This window comes from Heptranchias perlo, chromosome 3 (genome assembly GCF_035084215.1).
Source record: "Heptranchias perlo isolate sHepPer1 chromosome 3, sHepPer1.hap1, whole genome shotgun sequence".
Lineage (NCBI taxonomy): Eukaryota > Metazoa > Chordata > Chondrichthyes > Hexanchiformes > Hexanchidae > Heptranchias > Heptranchias perlo.
In genome coordinates this window covers 57,364,486-57,388,444 of record NC_090327.1, presented here as the reverse complement: position 1 = coordinate 57,388,444, position 23,959 = coordinate 57,364,486, and the positions used below count along the sequence as shown (strand labels likewise).

The following is a 23,959-nucleotide window of genomic DNA, read 5'->3' as shown; positions in this document are numbered from 1 at the left end:
AAACTATTTTCCATTACTGTATCTTTTACCATTTGGATTCAGTGGAAAAGATGTGAGAATTTTATTTAAAACCTGGTGAAAATATTTTGAACTTAATATAATTCCTTAGGTGTATAAAGTAGACACGTTGATCTCAAAAGGTAGTCCATGTTTGATGATAAATTCTTCCGTTTTGATTAAAATCTGGTGAACCACTAACTATTATTTACCATCTGGATTTATATGCATTGTTATAGGATTCTTACTCAAAAAGGAAGTCACTTACCTTATGGTCAGCTCAAATATCTCCGTAAGTTTGTCGTGGAGCAGATTTGACTGGAAGAGGAGCAAAATAAACAGATTATCCTTACCGAATCTCAACACAAACAACTGCTCTCGTCTGGTATTCAAGTACAATATTTTTTGAACCAGTCAAACTTTTAAATGAGCCCTAACTCCTGGAGTTTTTTTTTTTAAAAAAGAAAGCCAACTGTTTGCCATGCAGATGAAATAATGGGCCAGATTTTGCTGCCAAAATAATGGTGAGGTTAATGGCACTTGCCGTTATTCATGTGTAAATGGTACAGCAACTCTAGGTGAGGAGCAGATGGGTGGTTAAATGACAATATCCAAAGGTTGCTGTCTGATTTACGCAGCTCGCCGTTAGCTTCGCAAAAACAGCATTTTGCTATTTGCCTCACTATTGAAATGCAATGAATGTCGTGAAATTGCTGTATTTGTGCAGTAGATACGAACTAAACTCGCCACAGAAAGTTAAGTCAAGCCATTACAAGCGTAAATACCCTTTTAACAAAAAGTCACAATTGTTAATTACTGCCAATCAACCTACGGCACTGAAAATTAACTATTATAATTGTGGAGTCTCATTCCTTCAGGTATTAACTGTTGGCGATTTTAAAAAATTTAAATTTAAAACTTTTAAAAAAAAACTCCTCTCTTAATCCAATCTTTCTTCCCCTCTTAATTTCTCTTTCTGTACCTGATTTGACATTGAATTCACTCACTTAAACTTACACTTCCATCTCAGTTCTTCAGCTGTTTATATCTCAATCCTTCAATCTGATTGGTTCAAGAATATCCTGTTGCTTGCCCTTTTTGCTCAGGTCCCAGATGCCCCGTTTCCCTCGCTGCGACATTATCAGCTCGCACTTTCAGCAACTTAGTGGACAAAAATATTTTGCACTGAAGGATGCAGGGGCAAGTCTAACTAATGGCAGATGCCGTTAAATGCCCTGCTTCAGCAAAATCTGGCCCAATGTTGAGTAACACAGCAGCAGACAATTTCAGTGTTTATTTGGGAGTCTTAATCATTTAAAAATAAATGCACAATGATCCTTTAGGCCCATGTGCCAGTTAAAATCTAACTGGAATATTTCAGGTCTGATATTACGGTATGTTGGACATTTAACATGAAAAACATTCCATACTATACTGCACTTATACTACTTTAATAACAATTCTCCTCAGAGAAAGAAAACATACCTTAACCCCACCCCCAAAAAAAGGAAAAAATGCTTTCAGTTAGAGAATCTAGCATTTGTGTTCTACCATAAACAGAGCAAAGATGAGGCATGGTAAATCCACTGTGCTGTTAAAACACTAATCTGTCCTGTCTGAACTGCTTCACATTTGCTTCTACTACTGTTAAGTGCAGCAGTTACACTGCAAGAGGGGGTTTGGCCTCACCTTGGATTCACACTGAGCTGCAATCTCCTCAAATGGTGCTTTCTGAAACTTCTCAATTACTTGACGCCGCTTTTCTCTTTCTTGTTCTTCAAGATTTTGGCTATCTGCTTCGGAGACACAGTTTAAAAAAAAGGGGGAAAACCGCTCCCCATTAAAATAAGAACCATATAAAATCCATAAATTACACACTTCATGAGCATTCCCAGTCCAAACAAACAGCTACTGCTCTCAACAAGATATTACATTTCCATCTTTTAAAAAAAATTTGTTCATGGGATGTGGGCGTCGCTGGCAAGGCCGGCATTTATTGTCCATCCCTAATTGCCCTGGAGAAGGTGGTGATGAGCCGTCTTCTTGAACCGCTGCAGTCCATGTGGTGAAGGTTCTCCCACAGTGCTGTTAGGAAGGGAGTTCCAGGATTTTGACCCAGTGACAATGAAGGAACAGAGATATATTTCCAAGTCGGGATGGTGTGTGACTCGGAGAGGAACGTGCAGGTGGTGTTGTTCCCATGTACCTGCTGTCCTTGTCCTTCTAGGTGGTAGAGGTCGCGGGTTTGGGAGGTGCTGTCGAAGAAGCCTTGGCGAGTTGCTGCAGTGCATCCTGTGGATGGTACACACTGCAGCCACTGTGTGCCGGTGGTGAAGGGAGTGAATGTTTGGGGTGGTAGATGGGGTGCCAATCAAGCAGGCTTTGTCCTGAATGGTGTCGAGCTTCTTGAGTGTTGTTGGAGCTGCACTCATCCAGGCAAGTGGAGAGTATTCCATCACACTCCTGACTTGTGCCTTGTAGATGGTGGCAAGGCTTTGGGGAGTCAGGAGGTGAGTCACTCGCCGCAGAATACCCAGCCTCTGGCCTGCTCTTGTAGCCACAGTATTTATATGGCTGGACCAGTTAAGTTGCTGTCAATGGTGACCCCCAGGATGTTGTTGGTGGGGGATTCGGCGATGGTAATGCCGTTGAATGTCAAGGGGAGGTGGTTTGACTCTCTCTTCTTGGAGATGGTCATTGCCTGGCGCGAATGTTACTTGCCACTTATGAGCCCAAGCCTGGATGTTGTCCAGGTCTTGCTGCATGCGGGCTCGGACTGCTTCATTATTTGAGGGGCTGCAAATGGAACTGAACACTGTGCAATCATCAGCGAACATCCCCATTTCTGACCTTATGATGGAGGGAAGGTCATTGATGAAGCAGCTAAAGATGGTTGGGCCAAGGACACTGCCCTGAGGAACTCCTGCAGCAATGTCTTGGGGCCGACGACAGTAAGGCTTGTGGGTGTCGCATTCAATTTGCCCTATTGCTAACACCACTTAATAACAGCATTACTTTACATGATAACCTCGTTTACAAAATGGTTTTATTTTTAAACCATTTTACACCACTCTTAGTTGGTTGCAGACCAACCTAGAAGGCAGGCTGGTAGTGGGGTAAAATTCTGTCAACTTCAATCTATGAATCGAGACAACAACAAATTCCCAGAACCTAATCAACATACTGACCTGCATTAAAATTGTCTACATATACCCACTGGCGCATGGCCAATCCTCTCCAGCAGTAGGCAGAGGCTGGAAAGTAGATTTAACATATGTAGACTTGGAATACAATCACTGTGCACTCCTGATCCCTCTGAAATGCAAGAGACTGTACACGTGACATATGGAGTACGTGACTGCAGGTACAGTGGTGGTGTGAGTTTCAGAGGTGTTGCTGAGATTGTCTTGGATGCCAGGAAAAAACTAAGTGAAATGAATTCATGACTAATTTTAAAGTATGTTATTTATCCTTGTGATTTAGATTGCAGTGGGAGAAATGATGGCTTGTGAAGTGGCAAATGCCTGTGCTGCGACTGAGCAGAAATAGTTATGATTGAGGAGCTATAGCATCGATGTTATACATCATTCCAAGCGACCTCCTGGTTCCATTCTTATCTATCCAGTCGGAGCCAGAGAATCACCTGGAATGGCTTCTCTTCTCACTCCATTATCTCTGGAGTCCCCCAAGGATCCATTCTTGGCTCCTTCCTACTTCTCATCGACATGCTGCCCTTCGGCAACATCATCCGAAAACACAATGTCAGAATCTACATGTACGCTGTCGACACCAAGCTCTTCCTCACCACCACCTCTCTCGACTCCTCCTCTCTTTCTCATTTGTCATGCTGCTTGTCCAACATCCGGTACTGGAAGAGCAAAATTTACCTCCAACTAAATATTGGGAAGACCAAAGCCATTATCTTTGGTCCCGCGGCAAACTCCATTCTCCAGCCACCGACTCCATCTCTCTCCCTGGCCACTGTGAGGCTGAACCAGACCATTCGCAACCTTGGCGTCCTATTTGACCGAGATGAGCTTCAGACCATATATCCGCTCCATCAGCAAGGTGGCCTACTTCCACCTCCATAACGTCGCCTGACTCTACCCCTGCTTCAGAAACCCTCATCTATGCCTTTGTTACCTCTAGACTTGACTATTCCAATGCGCTCCTGGCTGGCCTCCCATCTTCCAACCTCCATAAACTTCAGCTCATTCAAAACACTGCTGCCTGTATCCTAACTCGTACCATGTGCCATTCACCCATCACTTGTGCTCACTGACCTACAATGGCTCCCAGTCCGGAAGCGCCTTGATTTTAAAGTTCTCATCCTTGTTTTCAAATCCTCCATGGCCTCGCCTTCCTATCTCTAACCTCCTCCAGCCCTACAACCCTCTGAGATCTCTGTGCTCCTCCAATTCTTGCCTCTTGTGCATCTCCGATTTTAATCGCTCCACCGTTGGCGGCTGTGCCTTCAGCTGCCTAGGCCCCAAGTTCTGGAATTCCCTCCTCAAACCTCTCCGCCTCTCTCTCCTTTAAGACGCTCCTTAAAACCCATCTCTTTGACCAAGCTTTTGGTCACCTGTCCTAATATCACCTTATGTGGATCGGTGTCAAATTTTCTTTGAAAAATCATTCCTGTGGTATGTTTTACCACGTTAAAAGGTGCTATACAGAATCACAGAGCGGTTACAGCACAGAAGGAGGCCATTCGGCCCATCGAGTCCGTGCCAGTTCTATGCAAGAGCAATCCAGCTAGTCCCACTCCCCCGCCCTATCCCCGTAGCCCTGCAAATTTTTTCCTTTCAAGTACTTATCCAGTTCCCCTTCTCCATGATTGAGGCAGACTCAACCACAACCTCAGGTAGTGCATTCCAGATCCTAATCACTCACTGTGTAAACAAGTTCTTCCTCATGTCACTTTTGGTTCTTTTGCCAATCACCGTAAATCTACGTCCGACGTTCTTGACCCTTCTGCAAATGGGAACAGTTTCTCTCTATTTTGTCTGGACCCTTCGTGATTTTGAAGACCTCTATCAAATCTCCTCTCAACCTTCTCTGTTCCAAGGAGAACAACCCCAGCTTCTCCAGTCTATCCACGTAACTAAACCCCTTATCTCTGGAATCATTCTAGTAAATCTCTTCTGCATTTTTTCTAAGGCCTTCACATCCTTCCTGAAGTGCAGTGCCCAGAACTGGAAACAATACTCCAGTTGTGGCTGCTAATTCTGTCCTGGATTATCATTTCTAAAGGTTTTGCCACCAGAGGATAAACTGACTGGCCTATAGTTGCTAGGTTTACCCTTGCACTCTTTTTTGTACAAGGTTGTAACATTTGCAATTCTCCAGTCCCCTGGTACCGCTCCTGTATCTAAGGATGATTGGAAGATTCTGGCCAGTACCTCTGCAACTAGGATGCATCCCATCCAGACCAGGTGACTTATCGACTAAGTACAGCTAGCCATTCTCGTACCTCTATCAATTTTTAGCCCATCTAGTATCTCGCTTACATCTTCTTCCTTGGTAAAGACAGATGCAAAGTACTCATTTAGTACCTTAGCCATGCCCTCTGCCTCCATGAGTAGATCTCCTTTTTGGTCCCTGATCGGCCCCACCCATCCTCTTACTACCCGTTTACATGTCTGTAGAAGACTTTTGGATTCGCTCTTATTTTGGCTGCCAGTCTATTCTCATACACTCTCTTTGCCCCTCTTATTTCCTTTTTCACTTCCCCTCTGATCTTTCTATATTCTGCTTGGTTCTCACTTGTGTTATCAACCTGACATCTGTCATACACCCCTTTTTTCTGCTTCATCTTACTCAATATCTCTTTTGTCATCCAGGGAGCTCTGGCTTTAGTTGCCCTACTTTTCTCCATCGTGGGAATGTATCCAGACTGTAGCCGAACTATCTCCTACCTAAAGGGCGCCCGTCGTTCAATTACAGTTTTGCCTGCCAATCTTTGATTCCAATTTACTCGGGCCAGAAATTGGCCCTCCTCCAATTGAGTACTTTTACTTTAGAGTGACCCATGTCCTTTTCCATAGCTATTCTAAACTTTATAAAACTATGATCGCTGTTCCCTAAATGCTCCCCCACTGACACTTGCTCCACTTGGCCTGCCTCATTCCCTAGAATCAAATCCAACAATGCCTCCTTCCTCGTTGGGCTGGAAACATACTGGTCAAGAAAGTTCTCCTGAACACACTTCAAAAATTCCTCCCCCCTCTTTGCCTCTTATATTACTGTCCCAGTCTATATTAGGATAGTTGAAGTCCCCTGTTATCACTACTCTATGGCTTTTGCACCTCTCGAACTTCCCTGCAAATGTGCTCCTCTACATCCTTCCCACTAGTTAGTGGCCCATAGAATACACCTAGTGTAATGGCACCTCTTTGATTTCTTAACTCTAACCAAATAGATTCTGTCCTTGACCCCTCCAGGACATCCTTTCTCTCCAGCACTGAGATATTCTCCTTAATCAATACTGCCACCCTCCTCCTTTCTTTCCTTCCCTATCTTTCCTGAACACCTTGTATCCAGGAATATTTAGTACCCAATCCTGCCCTTTTTTGTGCCAGGTCTCCATTATTGCCACATCACATTCCCATGTGGCTATTTGCGCCTGCAGCTCACCAACCTTGTTTACCATGCTTCATGCGTTTACACACATGCACTGTAAACCAATCTTAGACTTTCTTGTACTCTGTTTGATTCCACCTAACATCTTCCAATTTCTAGTTTTTTTTTTATTCGTTCACGGGATGTGGGCGTCGCTGGCAAGGCCAGCATTTATTGCCCATCCCTAATTGCCCTCGAGAAGGTGGTGGTGAGCCGCCTTCTTGAACCGCTGCAGTCCGTGTGGTGACGGTTCTCCCACAGTGCTGTTAAGAAGGGAGTTCCAGGATTTTGACCCAGCGACAATGAAGGAATGGCGATATATTTCCAAGTCGGGATGGTGTGTGACTTGGAGGGGAACGTGCAGGTGGTGTTGTTCCCATGTGCCTGCTGCCCTTGTCCTTCTAGGTGGTAGAGGTCGCAGGTTTGGGAGGTGCTGTCGAAGAAGCCTTGGCGAGTTGCTGCAGTGCATCCTGTGGATGGTACACACTGCAGCCATAGTGCGCCGGTGGTGAAGGGAGTGAATGTTTAGGGTGGTGGATGGGGTGCCAATCAAGCGGGCTGGTGTCGAGCTTCTTGAGTGTTGTTGGAGCTGCACTCATCCAAGCAAGTGGAGTGCTATCTTTCTCTCCCAATCCTTTGTGCACCTTGATTCTCCTTTCCAATGCTCCATCCTGGTACCCATCCCCCTACCAAATTAGTTTAACCCCCCCCCACAGCACTAGCGATATATAAATGCAAGTAGTAGTTGTTGAGGGCTATACAGCCATCAGCTGTTCCAGTATGCTTTAATATAAAATTTATGGTTATTTGTGCAGCTCTGCAAGCATATTTCCATATCATCAGAATGACTTAAATATTATTTTCAAATAAAAAACAAAAATAAAAACAAAAGTTGGAATCTGAGAAGATTGCTCTAATCTCAGAGGCAGAATTCCTGATAGATTCTGGGGAATTTGCAGTTCTGAAATTTCAGGTTTGAGGCAAAGAGGCATTTGAAACTCCATAACCAGTATCAATTATAATAGATTTAATTTAGACTTTGGCCAGCTCACTAGGTGTCTGTTTCACACAAGTGCCCTATTCCAATGGAGAGGAAAACGGACAGGTGAAGCTAATTCCAGAGTGATTGTGCCTTTTGGCGGGAAACTCAAAGTAGTGCAGACAACAGCAGTTTATTATAAAAACTGAGTTTTGATTTGACTGTTGTTTTCCTGGAGGAAAAAAGATAGAAATTTTGCATGCACATGGAAAAATTAGGGGAAAGATGGGCGAAAAGTTTTAAAATTAACTTGGTAATTCAGTCCAGGAATCATATCCTCTCAGACTTTGAGTGTAAACCTAACCTAATGCAGCTCTTAATTCAGTACATAACATAAGAAATAGGAACAGGAGTAGGCCATATGGACCCTCCAGCCTGCTCAACCATTCAATCAGATAGGGCTGATCTTCAACCTTAACTGCACTTTCCTGCCCGAGCCCCATGTCCCTCGAGACCAAAAATCTATCTTTTTTTTAAATTCGTTCATGGGATGTGGGCGTCGCTGGCAATGCCAGCACTTATTGCCCATCCCTAATTGCCCAAGTTAATTATCGATCTCAGCCTTGAATATACTCAACAACTCAGCATCCACAGCCCTCTGGGGTAGAGAATTCCAAAGATTCACAACCCTAAGTGAAGAAATTCCTCCTCACCTCCATCTTAAATGGCCGACCCCTTATCCTGAGACTATGCCCCCTAGTTCTAGCGTATTAAGAGTCGAGAAAGCTAAACTGTTGGGGAATGATGAGAAAGCCCAAACATTAGCGCCTTTGATGCAGATCAGCAGCAAACTATTTAGTAACACTCGTATATAAAAGGAGGAACTACGACTTGATGCTACATGGACCAAAAGACGGTTAATAATTAAAGTGCAAGGCCTTTCTACAGACGATTTTTGTTAAAAGCATAGATAAGTTATGTATTGCGCAAACTGGTGTTAATCTAATGAGAGCAATAGCACCATAAAAACTCAAGAAACATTTCTCTCTTTTATGGAGAATTATGAGTCTGATTCAATTGTTCAGTTTAAAGACCAATACATTTACTACACTTATTCCCCCCAACATATGGTTTTATGCCTTGCTGCTGATTAACAAGTGCAGTTCGACTTTTTTAAAATCCAATTTGTTACTCGTACCTATGGCTTTCTTCAGTGTTTCAAAGGTGATTTCTTCAACCATCTTAGTCTGTGGAAATTAAAATGAGCATTGAAATTTATGGACTGTACGTATTTAAAGATGTGCTTTACTGGCTGGTTTTTCCATATTGGTTTACCATAATCTGCATTGTTACAATTTCAGCCGTATGAGGGCACCATGGTGACCACTGGTACACAACACCATGGACTGATGGTTTACGCCAAGGAATTTCCCATCTGAGCCATGTGGGCAGAGGGGGAAAAATGGTCAACAAGTTACTCTCATTACCTTCTGGCAGCCATTTCTAGAGGAGCTTGGGCTTAGGATACGGGAAATGCATGACTCAAAGAGCAGGAGGGAAGAAAAAGGAAGGGGGTGGGGGTGGAAATTGAAGGTAACATAAATCAGACCCACCACAAAAGAATGGAATTCCATCAGATAGATATTTCAGTAATGCAACAATACTAGACCAAATCTTTATCATATTGAGACCTAAATTTCAAAATGGCTAAAATAGCAGAGGTGCATTTTAAAGATTGGTGTAGCAAAAACTACTACGCAAAGACAAATATACTTAAAACTGTATGGATTTCAAGATTAATCAACCTCGTTGATTTGGAATGCTACATCAAATTCAGCAGCATGCTTTGCATATATGCACTACATAAGACAGCCCTTTCGTAAAACATTTAATTACATATATTCAATTTTTTTTAAATAGCAAAGATCCTCATATAAAATACCCCATTAACAAAATCCTGGCTCCTACAGATACAGTCTATATGGGAGGGTGCACTGAATTTACTAGAAAAATATATTATATGGAATAGAGACTTTCCCTTAAAGTAGCACAATTGGAAGAGTCTTAAAAACTATAGGAACTAATAGCAAAAGCTTTCTTTACCTTGTCCTGTTGTACACTGACACCAAGAAGGTCCACCTGGATTGACACAGTGTCAACAATGCTCTTTCTTCTGGAGAGTCTGTCTTCATCTAAAAGCATCACAAGCAAAGGAATGCAAAGTTCACTTTTTTTTTTAAAAAAGCAATAATGTAAAATATTTATAAACTTAATCAGCCAAAACAGGTAGATGAGTTGGATGGGTGACCTTTTAAGTATACAATTTTTATTCTGAAAACATCTTGCAATATCCAACTTCAGCACTGTTCTCATTTATACAGAGAACGCATCAGTGCCCCAGTTTACACAATAGGAATCACATCCTGTTAAGATGTGCTATACATGGTTGGTCCATTTAGGTTTAAAATAATGTAACAAAATGCTTCAATAGCCTAGATACTATAAAACCATCTAATACCCCCTAGTGGTAATCCTACAAAGCACATCAAAGCCTCGATCATCAGACCACACAACACAGCATTGGCATTAATTATTTCAAGCAAAGTAGGTCTCACTGCTTTTGTTTTTGAGGAGAGGATGGTGAGAAGGCAAGAAGAAAACTGGTTAAAAACTATGAACACCAGATATACCAAGAAAACTGCACACACTACCACAAACTGGGCTTGGTTAGTCTAGACAAAAGCAATGCATTTCAACTCGCATAACCAAATTTAACTTTAAAGATTTGTGCTTTCAAGTAACAATTAAATGCTTTGGTTCTTGCTAACCTTTTCTTCTAAACCCCCCCTCCCCACCACCACCAGCCTAGCCAGCCAAAATGGGAGATTATGCCAATCAAGAAAGCTTTCAGTAGTCACATTTATAGATAATTGAAATGTATAACTTTTACATATCAATACTGATTACACAGGAGATCAGAGGTACATCAGTGAATAAAACAAACTGCTGGACGGTAAACGTCATCAATACAGACAAAGTCACCTCTGTAACCTGAGGAGCTATATAACCTGAAAATCTATAGGATAGTGGACTTCAAATTGAGCCTAAAGGGGTAAACCTCTCCACCTAATTTATGGAGCATGCACTTGATGCCAGTGAACAGCACTGGTGCCAACATCAATACTGAAAAACTATTTCCTCACAACTTGGAGAGTGGCAGATGTGGGGGGGGGGGAAAAGAGAAAGAGAAGAGATATAATCAATCCAAACTAAAGTATTTAAGGCTTGTGTAAGATCAAACATTTTTTTTAACATGACACTTCAAGGTCATCCCTACCCCACTGATGTAATGACCCCATCATGACTATTCAAAGTGGATTAAGGGAATTGCATGTCTTATTTTGATTTTTTTTTTTGTTTAGAGTTTAGCACACCATCACTCAACAGGAATAGTTTGATTAAAAATTAAATTTATTTAGTGCACCTCTAATTCAATCCCATGCACATCTACCCCATCTCTGGTCAAAGCTGACATATGACCATGTACCATATGATGCCTCAGATTGGGGTCAGTGTACACATGGATGGAAATTCATGGCTACAGGTCCCTACATCTGCTCAAATTTGAAATGGCAGCACTGGTGGGGTAACAAGAGTTACTCCATTTGTCATTAATTTAAAAATGTATGCATTTTTAAGTTGGTAAATCACACTAGATGGAATCACAATATTGGTGATTGGTGCCACGCTAATTTAGGTTCTTTAAATAACTATACATGCCAACTCTCTGCACCTATCCAACTTGTGCTTGGTCGATACTGAGCACCAACCTGTTCCACTCCTGAACATTTACATTTTTCCAGTTCTTTATGACCGCCTCTCTGGAATTCAAAAGTCTGGATTTTCTTCTGGGATGGGTTTGCTGCCAGAAATGGGTCAGGGCAGGACCTCCTCTCAGACTATGCCGTGACTGTGATCCTGACCCATCTTTCAGGGTGAAGCTTATTAAAAATGCAAGCTCACGGTAGGATCTCTGCCACACAGAGGGAGTCCACTGCCATCAGCAAGGAAAGCTCAGCAGCACTGCAGATGGAGAATGAGGATGTATTGCTAGGACTATCCAATATGAAACAAAAAGCACTGTGATGTCCTTGGACAAGCCTTTGGTGAAGCTGCATCTAGACTACTGTGTCAACTCTTGATTCCTTTCATATGGTGGGCAATATAAAGTCCCTTGAAAAGGTTCAGAGGAGACACACTGGATTAATACCTAGTTTAAAAGCCCTAAGTTATCACAATAGGCTTGAAGAGCTGGGTCTTATTATTTTGGAAAAGCAAAGACTTGAGGTTGGGGAGGTGGGTGGGGGGGGGGGGGGGGAAGGGAGTTGATTGAGCTATTTAAAATAATGGAGACTAGACTGTGTTCATGTGGATAGATTTTAATTAGATAGGTTAGGGAGAACCATGGGACAAGGGGCATATGATAGACAAGCGTAGAATTAGATTAGATGTCAGGAGGTTTTCTGTTTGCAGAAGGTCATTGACCTCTGGAACAAGTTGCTGGCTCGTGCAGTGTACATGCATTTACTGCAAACACTCAGAAGTGAACCTGACTAGTTCCTGGCTGAGGTTGATATCACTACGAACAAAAGGTAAGTAGGATGTTGGGTGATGTGCCTCATGATCATCTTTGGGGGTTGGAGAGGAATTTCCCTGAATTTTTAAAAATTTGTTTTTCTCTCTCTCCCCCCCAGGAGATAATTCATGATTAGAACTACATCACAAATACTGCAATATGCCATCAACATATTCTGGCTCCTAATTATGGAACTTATAGCATGGAAATAGGGCAAGTCAGAAGATGCATGTGAACGTAAGAAAGCACTATATGAAAATTTATGCTGATGGGTTTAAAACATCTTACAAATGCTTGGTACATTCTATCAATGTCATAGCAATGCAAGATGCCTTTCAGAATTAAAAGACTTATATCAGATACATTGGAACACATTACAAATCTTCGACTTGGATCAGAGATTACTCTCTCCCCACAACTTTATTTACCATCTGAGCCATGGATTTATCAATGACTGCTACAAACCTCCTTCATAATCACCTGACAGCAACTACATTGAATTATAAAAACTCCACTAGTTTCTCCCACATCCCTCAGAATATCATGCTGCGTTTCATACCAACTGGGAATTGACGGAAAATACTGGATTTGTGGTGTAACCTACCGTTTAACATTTTACATGAGTATCTTTTGATAATGTTTTGTCAATCATTATGGAAAAATTTTGAAAACATTTTTTAAAAAAAAATCAACCAACACCACCCTTAGCACAAAAATGTTTTCACACTCCAAGCCCGTTTGTTCTCCTATGAACAACTGCACACAGGTAGAGGAAACAGCCCATATTCAAACCTGGGATATCATCAAAAGCCCACATGTGGTTATCAGTGTCTTCTGAAATCATTATTTTGCGATGAAAACCTGATATTCAAAGTGAAACAGATTTTCAACATTCACTTCAGCGGCTGAATGTTTAGGATTTGTTAAAACTGAATATATCCAATAATCAACAGAGTTTAAAGAAAAAAATACAAATCATGCAAAATGTATCTAGCATGCTGGAGTAGAAAATCATGAGAAGGGCAAGTGATTTGTTGCAACAAGCAATTTATTATTGCTCAGATCTACTCAAAAACCAGTATTTTCATTGCCTCTTGAATCTTTTATGCAAAATCAAGAGAATTAGGTGGGAAACTGCACTCACTGCATGTGACAAGCGTGGAAATATGCAGGATGTCAACGCGGGATGCGGCAGTGCTCCAAATCACTTGACCTAATAAGTAATTACCAAATTCTCAATGATTTCTTTCGATTTTACCACATGAAATGGCACACTTTTAGTGTGCACAAAATTAGGCATTCTGCATTACTAATATGTAATCTTAAAAAAATTTCTTCACTTTGTACCTATCAGAAGCTTTTTATATAGAACAAAAGTACATGAACATATTTCTTTTGTATAAAAAAAGTTGTGAAACACTTTCAATCCCTACTAACAAAGCTTTAGGAAGGTCTACAGCCCAATTTAACCAATGCTGCCTTTTCAAATATAGTTTCATGTTCTTGGAAAATATGTACAAAAAAGGTTTTCATTATGGCACACGAGAGAATAATAGATATAAAATACATTAGCAATAGGGTACTTGAAACTTATATTTAATTGATTAAATATGGCAAAAAGACTTTAAATGGTGACAAAGAAAAAAAACAAATCTGCTAGAAATCTGAAATAAAAACTAACCACACAGCAGGGTGTCAGCATCTAAAGAGAAAAGACAAGTTTACCTATCAGATTGATTTTTTTTTTGCAAAAACTCAGACAAAAGGAAATATGATACACGTATATATAAATTTTCAGGTGTTTGATAAGGTGCCACAAAAGAGACTTATGAAAATTAAGATGCATGTTTTAAAGGGAATATAGGCAAATGGATAGAGGAATGTAAGGAATCTTACAACACCAGGTTATAGACCAACTGTTTTATTTGAAAAGTGATTTTCAAATAAAACAGTTGGACTATAACCTGGTGTTGTAAGATTCCTTACATTTGTCAACCCCAGTCCATCACCGGCATCTCCACATCATGGATAGAGGAATGGCTGAGGACAAGAAACAAAGAGCAGGGGCAGACTGATGCATTTTGGATTGGCAGAACGTGGGTAGTGGCATGTCCCAGGGATCTGTACTGCAACCTCTTGTTTTCCATTTATTGACAATAAGCTACAGTACCAAATTTCTCTTGCTTCATTGCAGCCAAGGACTCCTGGATGCACAAGTTTGCCAGGCAATGCTATGGGTGGACTAGGAATTCTATAGAATGAGAAAATAGTATATATTTTGATCAAATGTGCAATTTCTAAGCTGTACTGTAAAATTAATAGCAGTTTCAGTTTAAGATGTCAACTTAAGTCTATTTAGGCTTCAGTACAAGGACAAGGATTGCTGTTAACCAGCACAAGCACAGCAGAGAGTGTATGTAACAAAATTCCTTACAAGTGCAAATGAACAATAACAAAAAAGTAATCTAAAAGGAAGCAATCAAGCCAAAAACACTAATAGCACCAAATATATTTTTAAAAAATATTATGAGGCCCAAATGGTATGCATTCTTGAATATTGGAGAGATTTTTCCTAACTTTTTGGAATCAGGAATCATGCTAAAGAACTGCAGGATGGCAACTATACCTTTTTCAAGAAAGGAGGAAAAGGATTACGGCAAGACATACTGGCCTAAATTATAAACCAGTAAGTTATATCTTGGCTGGGTAAACTTCAATGGTATATAATATGGGATGAAATTAGTGAACACTTAGAAAGACTAAATCAAGAAATCAGCATGGATCTGTAATCACTGGGTTGTGCTTGGCTAATTCAATTGAATTTTTTTTCCCAAAAGAATTACAGTTGAAAGGGAAATTGATAGTTGTTGTAGATATGAAAATTAAGGAACATGTTTTAAAGGGAATGTAGGCACTTGGATAGAGGAATGGCTAGGGACAGAAAGCAAAGAGCAGAGGTAACCAGATGCTTTTTGGATAGGCAGAATGTGGGTAGTGGCATGTCCCAGAGACCTGTGCTGCAACCTTTTTTGTTTTCCATTTCACAGAATCTTACAGCACAGGATGAGGAGATTCGGCCCATCCTGCCTGTATCAGCTCTTAGAAAGAACTATCCAATTAATCCCAATCCCCTGCTCTTTCCCCATCAAGTATTTATCCAATTCCCTTTTGAAAGTTACGACTGAGTCTGCCTCCACTACCCTTTCAGGCAGTGCATTCCAGATTGTACTAACTCGCTGCGTAAAAAAAGCTTCTCATCTCATCTCTGGCTCTTTTGCCAATTACCTTAAATTGGTGACCTCTGGCTACTGATCCTTCCACAAGTGGAAACAGTTTCTCCTTATTTACTCTTATCAAAACCCTTCATGATTTTGAACACCTCTATTAAATCTCACCTTAACCTTCTCTGCTCTAAGAAAAACAACCCCAGCTTTTCCAGTCTCCACTTAACTGAAGTCCCTCATCCCCTGGTATAATTCCAGTAAAACTCCTCTGCACCCTCTCCAAGTCCTTAACTTCCTTCCTAAAGTGTGGTGTCCAGAATTGGACATAATACTTCAGCTGAGGCCCAACCAGTGATTTATAAAGGCTTAGCATAACTTCCTTGCTTTTGTACTCTATGCCTCTATTTATAAAGCTACGGGTCCCATATGCTTTAACAGCCTTATCAACTTGTCCTGCCACCTTAAGATTTCTGTACACAAACCCCCAGGTCTCTGTTCCTGCACCCCCTTTAAAATTGAACTATTTAGTTTATATTGCCTCTCATTCTTCCTTCTAAAATGCATCACTTCACACTTGTGTGTTAAATTTAATCTGCCATGTGTCAGCCCATTTCACCAGTCTATGTCCTCCTGAAGTCTGCTAGTTTTGTGTCATCTGCAAACTTTGAAATGATGCCCTGTATACCCAAGTCCAGGTCATTTACATAAATATATCATTTTTTATATATTAATGATTTGGACATAGACACAAGAGAAATTATATTGAAGTTTGCCAATATCAAATTAGAGAGCTTTTCAAACTGAGAAAAATGCGAGATTGCAGGAGGACAGACAAATTAACAGTTGTCAGATGGGTGGTAGATGCAGTTCAATGCAGAGAAATAGAAAGCAGTACATTTTGGGCAAAAGAACAGTGAAAGGAAGTATATCTTAAATGGTAAGACTCTCAACAGAGGGAAAGAACAGTGATCTAGGGGTGTAAATACATACATATTTAATAAGGTAGGGGTTTTTTTTAATTCGTTGATGGGAGTGGGCTTCACTGGAGAGGCCAGCATTTATTGCCCATCCCTAATTGCCCTCGAGAAGGTGGGAGTGAGCCGCCTTCTTGAACCGCTGCAGTCCGTGTGGTGAAGGTTCTCCCACAGTGCTGTCAGGAAGGGAGTTCCAGGATTTTGACCCAGCGACGATGAAGGAACGGTGATATATTTCCAAGTCGGGATGGTGTGTGACTTGGAGGGGAACATGCAGGTGGTGTTATTCCCATGTGCCTGCTGCCCTTGTCCTTCTAGGTGGTAGAGGTCGCGGGTTTGGGAGGTGCTGTCGAAGAAGCCTTGGCAAGTTGCTGCAGTGCATCCTGTGGATGGTACACACTGCAGCCACCGGTGGTGAAGGGAGTGAATGTTTAGGGTGGTGGATGGGGTGCCAATCAAGCGGGCTGCTTTGTCCTGGATGGTGTCGAGCTTCTTGAGTGTTGTTGGAGCTGCATTCATCCAGGCAAGTGGAGAGTGGAGAGGTACAAAAGCTCATTAAAAAGATAAATGAGATTCTGGGTTTTATACATAGGGGCACTGAATGTAAAAGCAAGGAAGTGATGCTAAATTTGTACAAAAGATTAGTTAGGCCAGAGTTTGAGCATTGCCTACAGTTCTGGGAACCTCATTCTAGGAAAGATATTGCAATCAAGGAAAGGGTAACAGTGAAGAATTACTAGAATGATCCTAGGAAGGTTATAAACATGAAGAAAGATTTCAAAAAAAAAATCAGAGCCTTTTTCTACCAATTCAGAAAAGGTTATGGGGCCGGGGGAGGGGGGGGGGAAATCTAAAGATTAAGGTTAAAAGGCTTTCAAACTTAAGGTTTCAAGAGGATCAAGAGTGAAAAATTGTTTCTAATTGTTGGCAATCGGTAAGAAAAGGACATGGACTTAAGATCATCGCTAGAAGAATGAAGGGGAAAGTTAGAAGATTTTTCTCTCCCCCCCCCCCCCCCCCCACCCCATACGGGGGTTGTTAGAACTTGGAAAACTACCACAAGTGTCTGTTGAGGCAGACACTTATGAAACTGAACTGGATGGCTATTTGAAAAGGAATATAAAAAGGATACAGGAAAAGGGTAGGGAAATGAAATTAGAGCAGACAGTTGAAAAGTTAGCACAAGCACAGGCCCATTGAGCTGAATGGCCACCTTCAGTGCTATAAATTCTATGATTCCATGAAACTAGAACACAATCAATAGCTTCTCAAGCCTAAGTTTTCTATTGTTGTAGACTTAGAAATCTAATCAGAATGTTTACACAAGGCATGTTTACATGGTTGAGATGTCAGTGAATACCAGTTTTCTGCCACAAGGGCAGCATTCTAACATTTAGCATCAATTATAAGTTAAAACGCCAGTATACTCACCTATATATAGACATAAACCTTAACGATTAAAAATATTGCACAATGATAAGTGGACAAGTTGTTTATAAAAAGGTATAGATCAGGCTAACACAGAAATACATGGCCTGAATGGACACAAAAACATTTAAATGTTTCCTAGCATGCGGGCTTGTGCCAAAATTTACTCATTTTAATTTACTGATTTCCTACTTTCAAGCATACAGCTGTGCAGAGCTGCTAAGTGTAGGTGATGTGGAGATGCCGGTGATGGACTGGGGTTGACAATTGTAAACAATTTTACAACACCAAGTTATAGTCCAGCAATTTTATTTTAAATTCACAAGCTTTCGGATTTCGAGGATTTCATTTTCACATCGTTCACCTGACGAAGGAGGAAGCCTCCGAAAGCTTGTGAATTTAAAATAAAATTGCTGGACTATAACTTGGTGTTGTAAAATTGTTTACAAGTGTAGGTGAGGCATTTCCAGAGGGATAAAAGTGGAAGTAATGTCACACTGGACTACTTTCACACATCTCTTTGTGGCAGCTTACAAACAAGAGTGTTGGTAAACACCTGATAAGATTTTCCTTTTGGTCATGGTCAATGCATGGGTTGGATAGGATCTCTTAATTTAATAAAAAAAGTCTCACCCTCAGAAGGAAGAAAAATATGGACTGATGCAACATTTGTTACTTTACAAAGGCAATCCAGAGTCTAATGGGAGGAAATCATTTAATTACTGAGAAGATAGGCAACGGCATTGATTCCAAGACATTGATTTTAGAAAGGAACCAAGTATTTTGCAATCAGGTTTGATGGTTATTGACAAAAGCATTTAGCTGTTATCCAGCGAGCTTATATTGAAAATAAGTAAGTGCAAGCAGCTTATACAGTTTGGTGAAAACATTACTCCATATTTATGAAGCTACTTGGTTGCCCAGTAAGTGTTTAAGGAAATATAGACCAAAGGAACGTTTGATAAGCCGAATGCTCGCCTATTTATAAAAAAAAATTCAAAAACAAGATTGTAAAAAGAGGAAAAAACATTTACCCTCTTATTATTGGCAATTTCACAATTCAGCTTATCTTTTACAAATAAATTACAAAGTGTCACAGTAATGTTTTATTACAGCAAACTTGCCACACTGACGCGCACAGTTTTCCTGAGAGTAGTCAATTTTGGTCCTAAAGCACAAAGGCGAGAGTTTGCTCCAGCTAAGGCAGCATTTCCTCCCTTCCCGACACATACTACATGGAGTGGGCTACTTATCTGCTTAATTACAAATAGAGGACCCTAACCTCCACAAGATAAACTCAATATACTAAATCATTCTGGGGACCCCAGATTTCCTCTTTGAAAGTTCAGCAGAGGTGCAGTTAAGTCTTAGTACAATCGCCACTAGCTGAATGCTGGAGTAATGTGAAATATGACCAAAATAATACATTCTTACTAATGACTTATCCCAGGATATTATATTTTATCTTTCAGAGGCTTCATAAAAAATGCACATACCAGCTAAAGACATTTTGCACAGTCCTATTTTCACCTTCAGACTTCAAAAGAGCCAGAGTCATTATGGCCATATAATTTATATGAAATGGAATGTGCAAAAATGATTTTGCTCACCCATGCCTTTGGTTTTAAAAATAGCACCAGCAGCTTTTGGGGGATTTTTTGCATCAGTCTATTAACTACTATAAAGGCAGCAACAATCAAATGAACTAATATTTAATGCACTGGTGCATCCATGCCTTTTTACATGATGCAGCTCCTACTAAGCCAATGTTTACCTCTTGATTTCCACCTGCACTTATGCCTGGGTTTTCCTGAAGGAGAAAGCTGGTTGAGGACTAGACACAGGAGACAAATTAGAGAAGAGAATAGTGACCATAAGTTTAAAAAATAGGAAGGAACAGTGAAGAGAAAGGATACGTTTGTATTTATCTTTGGATAATTCTATATGATTCTGTAATTCTACCCTCAGAGGATGCTCAGTCGTTGAGTATATTCAAGGCTGAGATAGATAGATGTTTGGACCCGAGGGGAATCAAGGGATATGGGAATTGGGCAGGAAAGTGGCATGGAGGTCGTAAATCAGCCATGATCTTATTGAATGGCGGAGCAGGCCTACTCCTGCTCTTATTTCTTAAGTGGTGTATGTATGATTTATCCTGAGCAAACTTTGCTGGTATTTTAAAATTCAGATGGAGTGATGATTGGGCAAAGCAAGGGTATCTTTATAGCCGCAAGGAAGATGTCACTTGGAGCTAGGACTGTGGGGATTTGGGAGTCAGGTCTTGTATTATAGTCACCTGCCTAGAGTTTACATCTCATTTTGTTTTTCCCCTTCTTGCTTTATCATTTCAGATACCACCGCTGGAACTTCAGAGGGTGACTATTGCTGGCAGGACTTTCAATGAGCAGTTAGGGAGGCTCATCTACATTTCTTCTGGCATGTATGTTTCAGGTGACCTTGGAAAGGCATGGGGTTCCGAGGAAGCACTGCCTACCCGTCGCAAGTGAAAGAGGTTGGCTACACTAGAAGTGACAGTTGCAAGGTTAGTTAAGTGAATGACCTTAAGTTGTTTTTAAAAAATGTAGGCGGTTTTTCTGCTGAAGACTGCCACTCTTGCAGTTCTTCGTCTACAGGCTGCTGAGATTAGATTTTACACTGCTAAATGAAATCTGCTGCTGAGCTAGATGGAAGTTTCCACAAGTGCAGATAATGAAGACTGCCCAAGGAAAATTTGGCTGAGGTCAGCTGGGGGGTGGGGTGGAGAGAAAGGGAAAAGAAAGAAAGAAAGAAAGAAAGAAAGAAAGAAAGAAAGAAAGAAAGACACAAATAGAGAAAAAACACATGCTTGCATTTATACAGCACCTTGCCGAACCGAAAGATGTCTTAAAGTACTTCTGACGTGTAATCACTGTTGCAATGTAGTGCAACATAGCAGCCAATTTGCTGCAAGGTCCCACAAACCGCAATGAGATAAATGGCCAGATAATCTGTTTTATTGATGTTGGTTGAGGGCGAAATATTGGCCAGCACATTGGGAGAACACCCTTGCTCTTCTTCAAATAGTGCCAGGGGATCTGCCATGTCCACCTAAGGTCTCCCTCAGTACTGCACTGTAGTGTCAGCCTAGATTATGTAGACAAGTCTCGGAAGTAGGGCTTGAACCCAAAATTTACCTGGAGTACTATCTTCACATCATGGCACAAATTGCCAAACTAAATTAATTTACTGACTGAGCATCAAAATTCTGCATCCCCACCAGTTTCATCCTGCAGAAATTTTTTGGGTTTATGTAACTAGTCCGTGGCTTTTCCCACTAGATTGTGCAAGCTGTTTCAAATCATGATTTATTATTGGGCTATTATGGTTATTAATAAAAAACCTCTGGAAACAGTCTCATCTAATGCATAGAAATCAGAAAAGGCTTAGTTATTTTTGCTGCCTTGCTATCAGAAACTCAAGTAAAGGTCAGCTGGTAATGACTGTAGTTATAAATTTCACATGGCTTGGCCTTTAGCAGGGATATCATAAACACATACACCTGTATGTTCTACATATTGGAACAATCGCACTCATACCTGTAGCTTGGGGCACATATGGCACAGACAGCCTGTCCACACTGTAGCCACTGCCAGTCAGTGCATCTGCAATCTTGTTTTGCAAGAAAAGATAGCTTTTGTCTTGTGTTTCCAGGGACTTGGGCAATCTATTAATAGATAGAAAACACAACATGTTGCATAAAGAACTGCTAAAAGCTCCCTTAATTTAATGTTTTTAAAGTAGGTATATAAACAATAGAAACACAAATGTCAAATCCTCCAAATATATGTGAAAAAATTAATGTGATCTGGCTTCTCACTGAATTCAAATTTAAAACTGCAATGCTGCATCAATAAATCATTGCAAAATTCATATTTAGACCAAAAATAGGGTTTTACTATAATTTGATTTCTGTAGAAGATGGTGTTCACACACGATATTAGTCTCACTGCTCTATTACCTAATACTCACATCATACTGTACATCATCTGATGAACTGTGAATTATCATACAATAAACTTGCAATGAAAAGAAGGAAGCCTATATTTAAATAGCATCTAATCACAACTCAAATGCTTCACATACAATCACTTTGAAGTGCGGTGAGCATTGTATAGGCAGTCTTTTTTTTTTTTACATACAGCAAGGTCTGACAAGCAATGAGATAAATGCCCAAGTAATTTTTTTTTGGGTTGATCGAGGCTAGACAGAACATCCACCTGAATCACCGGAAAAACTTCTAATCTGATGAGTGGCACTTCTGACAATACAACACCAGTACTGCATTGGAATATCGGTTTAGGTTATGTGCTCAAGACCTGCAGCGGGACTTGAACCGATAGAGCAGATTTTAACTCAGATTGGGAATCGGGGTGCGAGGGCCGAAGCAAGCAGTGAAGCATCCAACCCCCCCCCTCACCCCCCATAGAGTGTGAGGCCTGGGAATTTTAACTCCTGGGCTTCATTTATGTGCCCCGACACTTAACTCCCACCTGTAGCTGGCAGGAATGACATCACTGCCAGTAGACAGGAGTCAAAAATGGTGTGGGATCAGGCTGCCTGCTCCCCCTGGCCCAAAAGGAACAGTTAAAATTTCTTAAAAACGCCTGGGCCTCCTACAGCCTGGATCCTTGGTGCCACCTGCTTTTGCTGGCAGGCCAGAGACTGAGCGGGCCGCAGTCAGGTCTGCGGTTAAAATAGTGTGCGAATCTCGATGTAGTCACCGGGACGCAACACTGCTATTTAGATTAGGTCCCCGCTCCTTTGGGGTGGACGGCCTTTATATGCCTGAAGATAGACAAGTAGGGGGTGGTGGCAGGAATGCGGCATGAACCCTGCCCTCCATCTTGCAGTGACCATATCACAATCAGAAATCTTCAGTGTGGATGTCATTCATCAACTGAACAGACAACAGCATGAAAAGTAATTAGAACCCTTGGAGGTTACTGTATACCTAAATCATGGGTATGAAAATAACCACTAAGCTTTCTGATATTTAAATTTGGGCTGAAGGATTATAGTGCAGACAGTAAAATAAATTAATAGTTGTTGGTGGAATTTAATCGCAATATATACAAAATAATTCATGAATTCAATCAAACTGATAATAGATCCCAAGGTGGTAAATTGAAATGTGCCAATCTCATTATTGCCAACAGCAATGAACTACGATAATCAGTGAAATGCAAATCCTGTCACTGACATTTGAATTAAATTTTTAATTTTGCATGAAATTATATAGGCAGTTAAGTAGGATCAACAATTTGCTGATCAAAATGTTCAAAAGCATAAATCACATCTGTAAATTACAACAGACAGACTTAAATCTGGAATTCAATAGCTTAAAGGCAAACTCAACCATCTAAAACATTGAATATTGTTTGTAAGAAAAAGCTAGGATGTTTAGCTGTAAAATATCTAAGAATCGAACTTCCATTATTGGAGTCAATACCACTCCTATTCACCAGAAAATATTTCAGACTTAGAAGGCATTGATGCAACTAACTAGATTAGGCCATTCCACCATTCAAAGAGATCATGGCTGATCTGTATCCTAACCCCATTTACCCACCTTAGCTCGATATCCCTTAATACCCTTGGCTAGCAAAAATCTATCGATCTCAGATTTAAAATTAATTGGGCTAGCATCTACTTTTAGCAGGAGAGTTTTCCACATTTTACATGAAGTGTTTCCTAACCACTCCTAAATGGCCTGGCTCTGATTTTAAGGTTATGTCCCCTTGTTCTAGACTCCCCCACCTGCAGAAAAAAAGTTTCTCTCTATCTACCCTATCAATTCCTTTCAAAATCCTAAAAACCTCAAATCAAATCATCCTTTAACCTTCTATATTCCAGGGAATACAAGCCTAGTTCATGTTACCCCTCATAATTTAACCTTGGAGCCCTAATAACATTCTGGTGAATCTGTGCTACACTCCTTCCAAGGCAAATATCCTTTCTAAGGTGTGGTGCCCAGAACTGTACACAGTACTCCACATGTGGTGTAACTAGGGTCTTGTATAGCTGTAACAAAAACTTCTTCCCCTTTATATTCTAGCCCTCT

General features: G+C 40.7%; 1 protein-coding gene across 8 annotated transcripts in view; it reads right to left on the bottom strand.

Moving 5' to 3' along the window:
* The window catches only part of efr3a (EFR3 homolog A (S. cerevisiae)), a 222,738-nt gene that overhangs the window by 25,511 nt on the left and 173,268 nt on the right, over positions 1-23,959 (bottom strand). For 6 of the 8 annotated variants that reach the window (XM_067979759.1, XM_067979758.1, XM_067979757.1 and 3 more), the window contains 5 exons: positions 21,435-21,562; positions 9,701-9,789; positions 8,796-8,844; positions 1,687-1,793; positions 266-315 (listed from right to left, as the gene is read on the bottom strand). In XM_067979759.1, the coding sequence (XP_067835860.1) occupies positions 266-315; positions 1,687-1,793; positions 8,796-8,844; positions 9,701-9,789; positions 21,435-21,562 (423 nt within the window). The remainder of the gene's footprint in view (positions 1-265; positions 316-1,686; positions 1,794-8,795; positions 8,845-9,700; positions 9,790-21,434; positions 21,563-23,959) is intronic. The other 2 variants (XM_067979760.1, XM_067979762.1) reach the window with 1 other exon arrangement.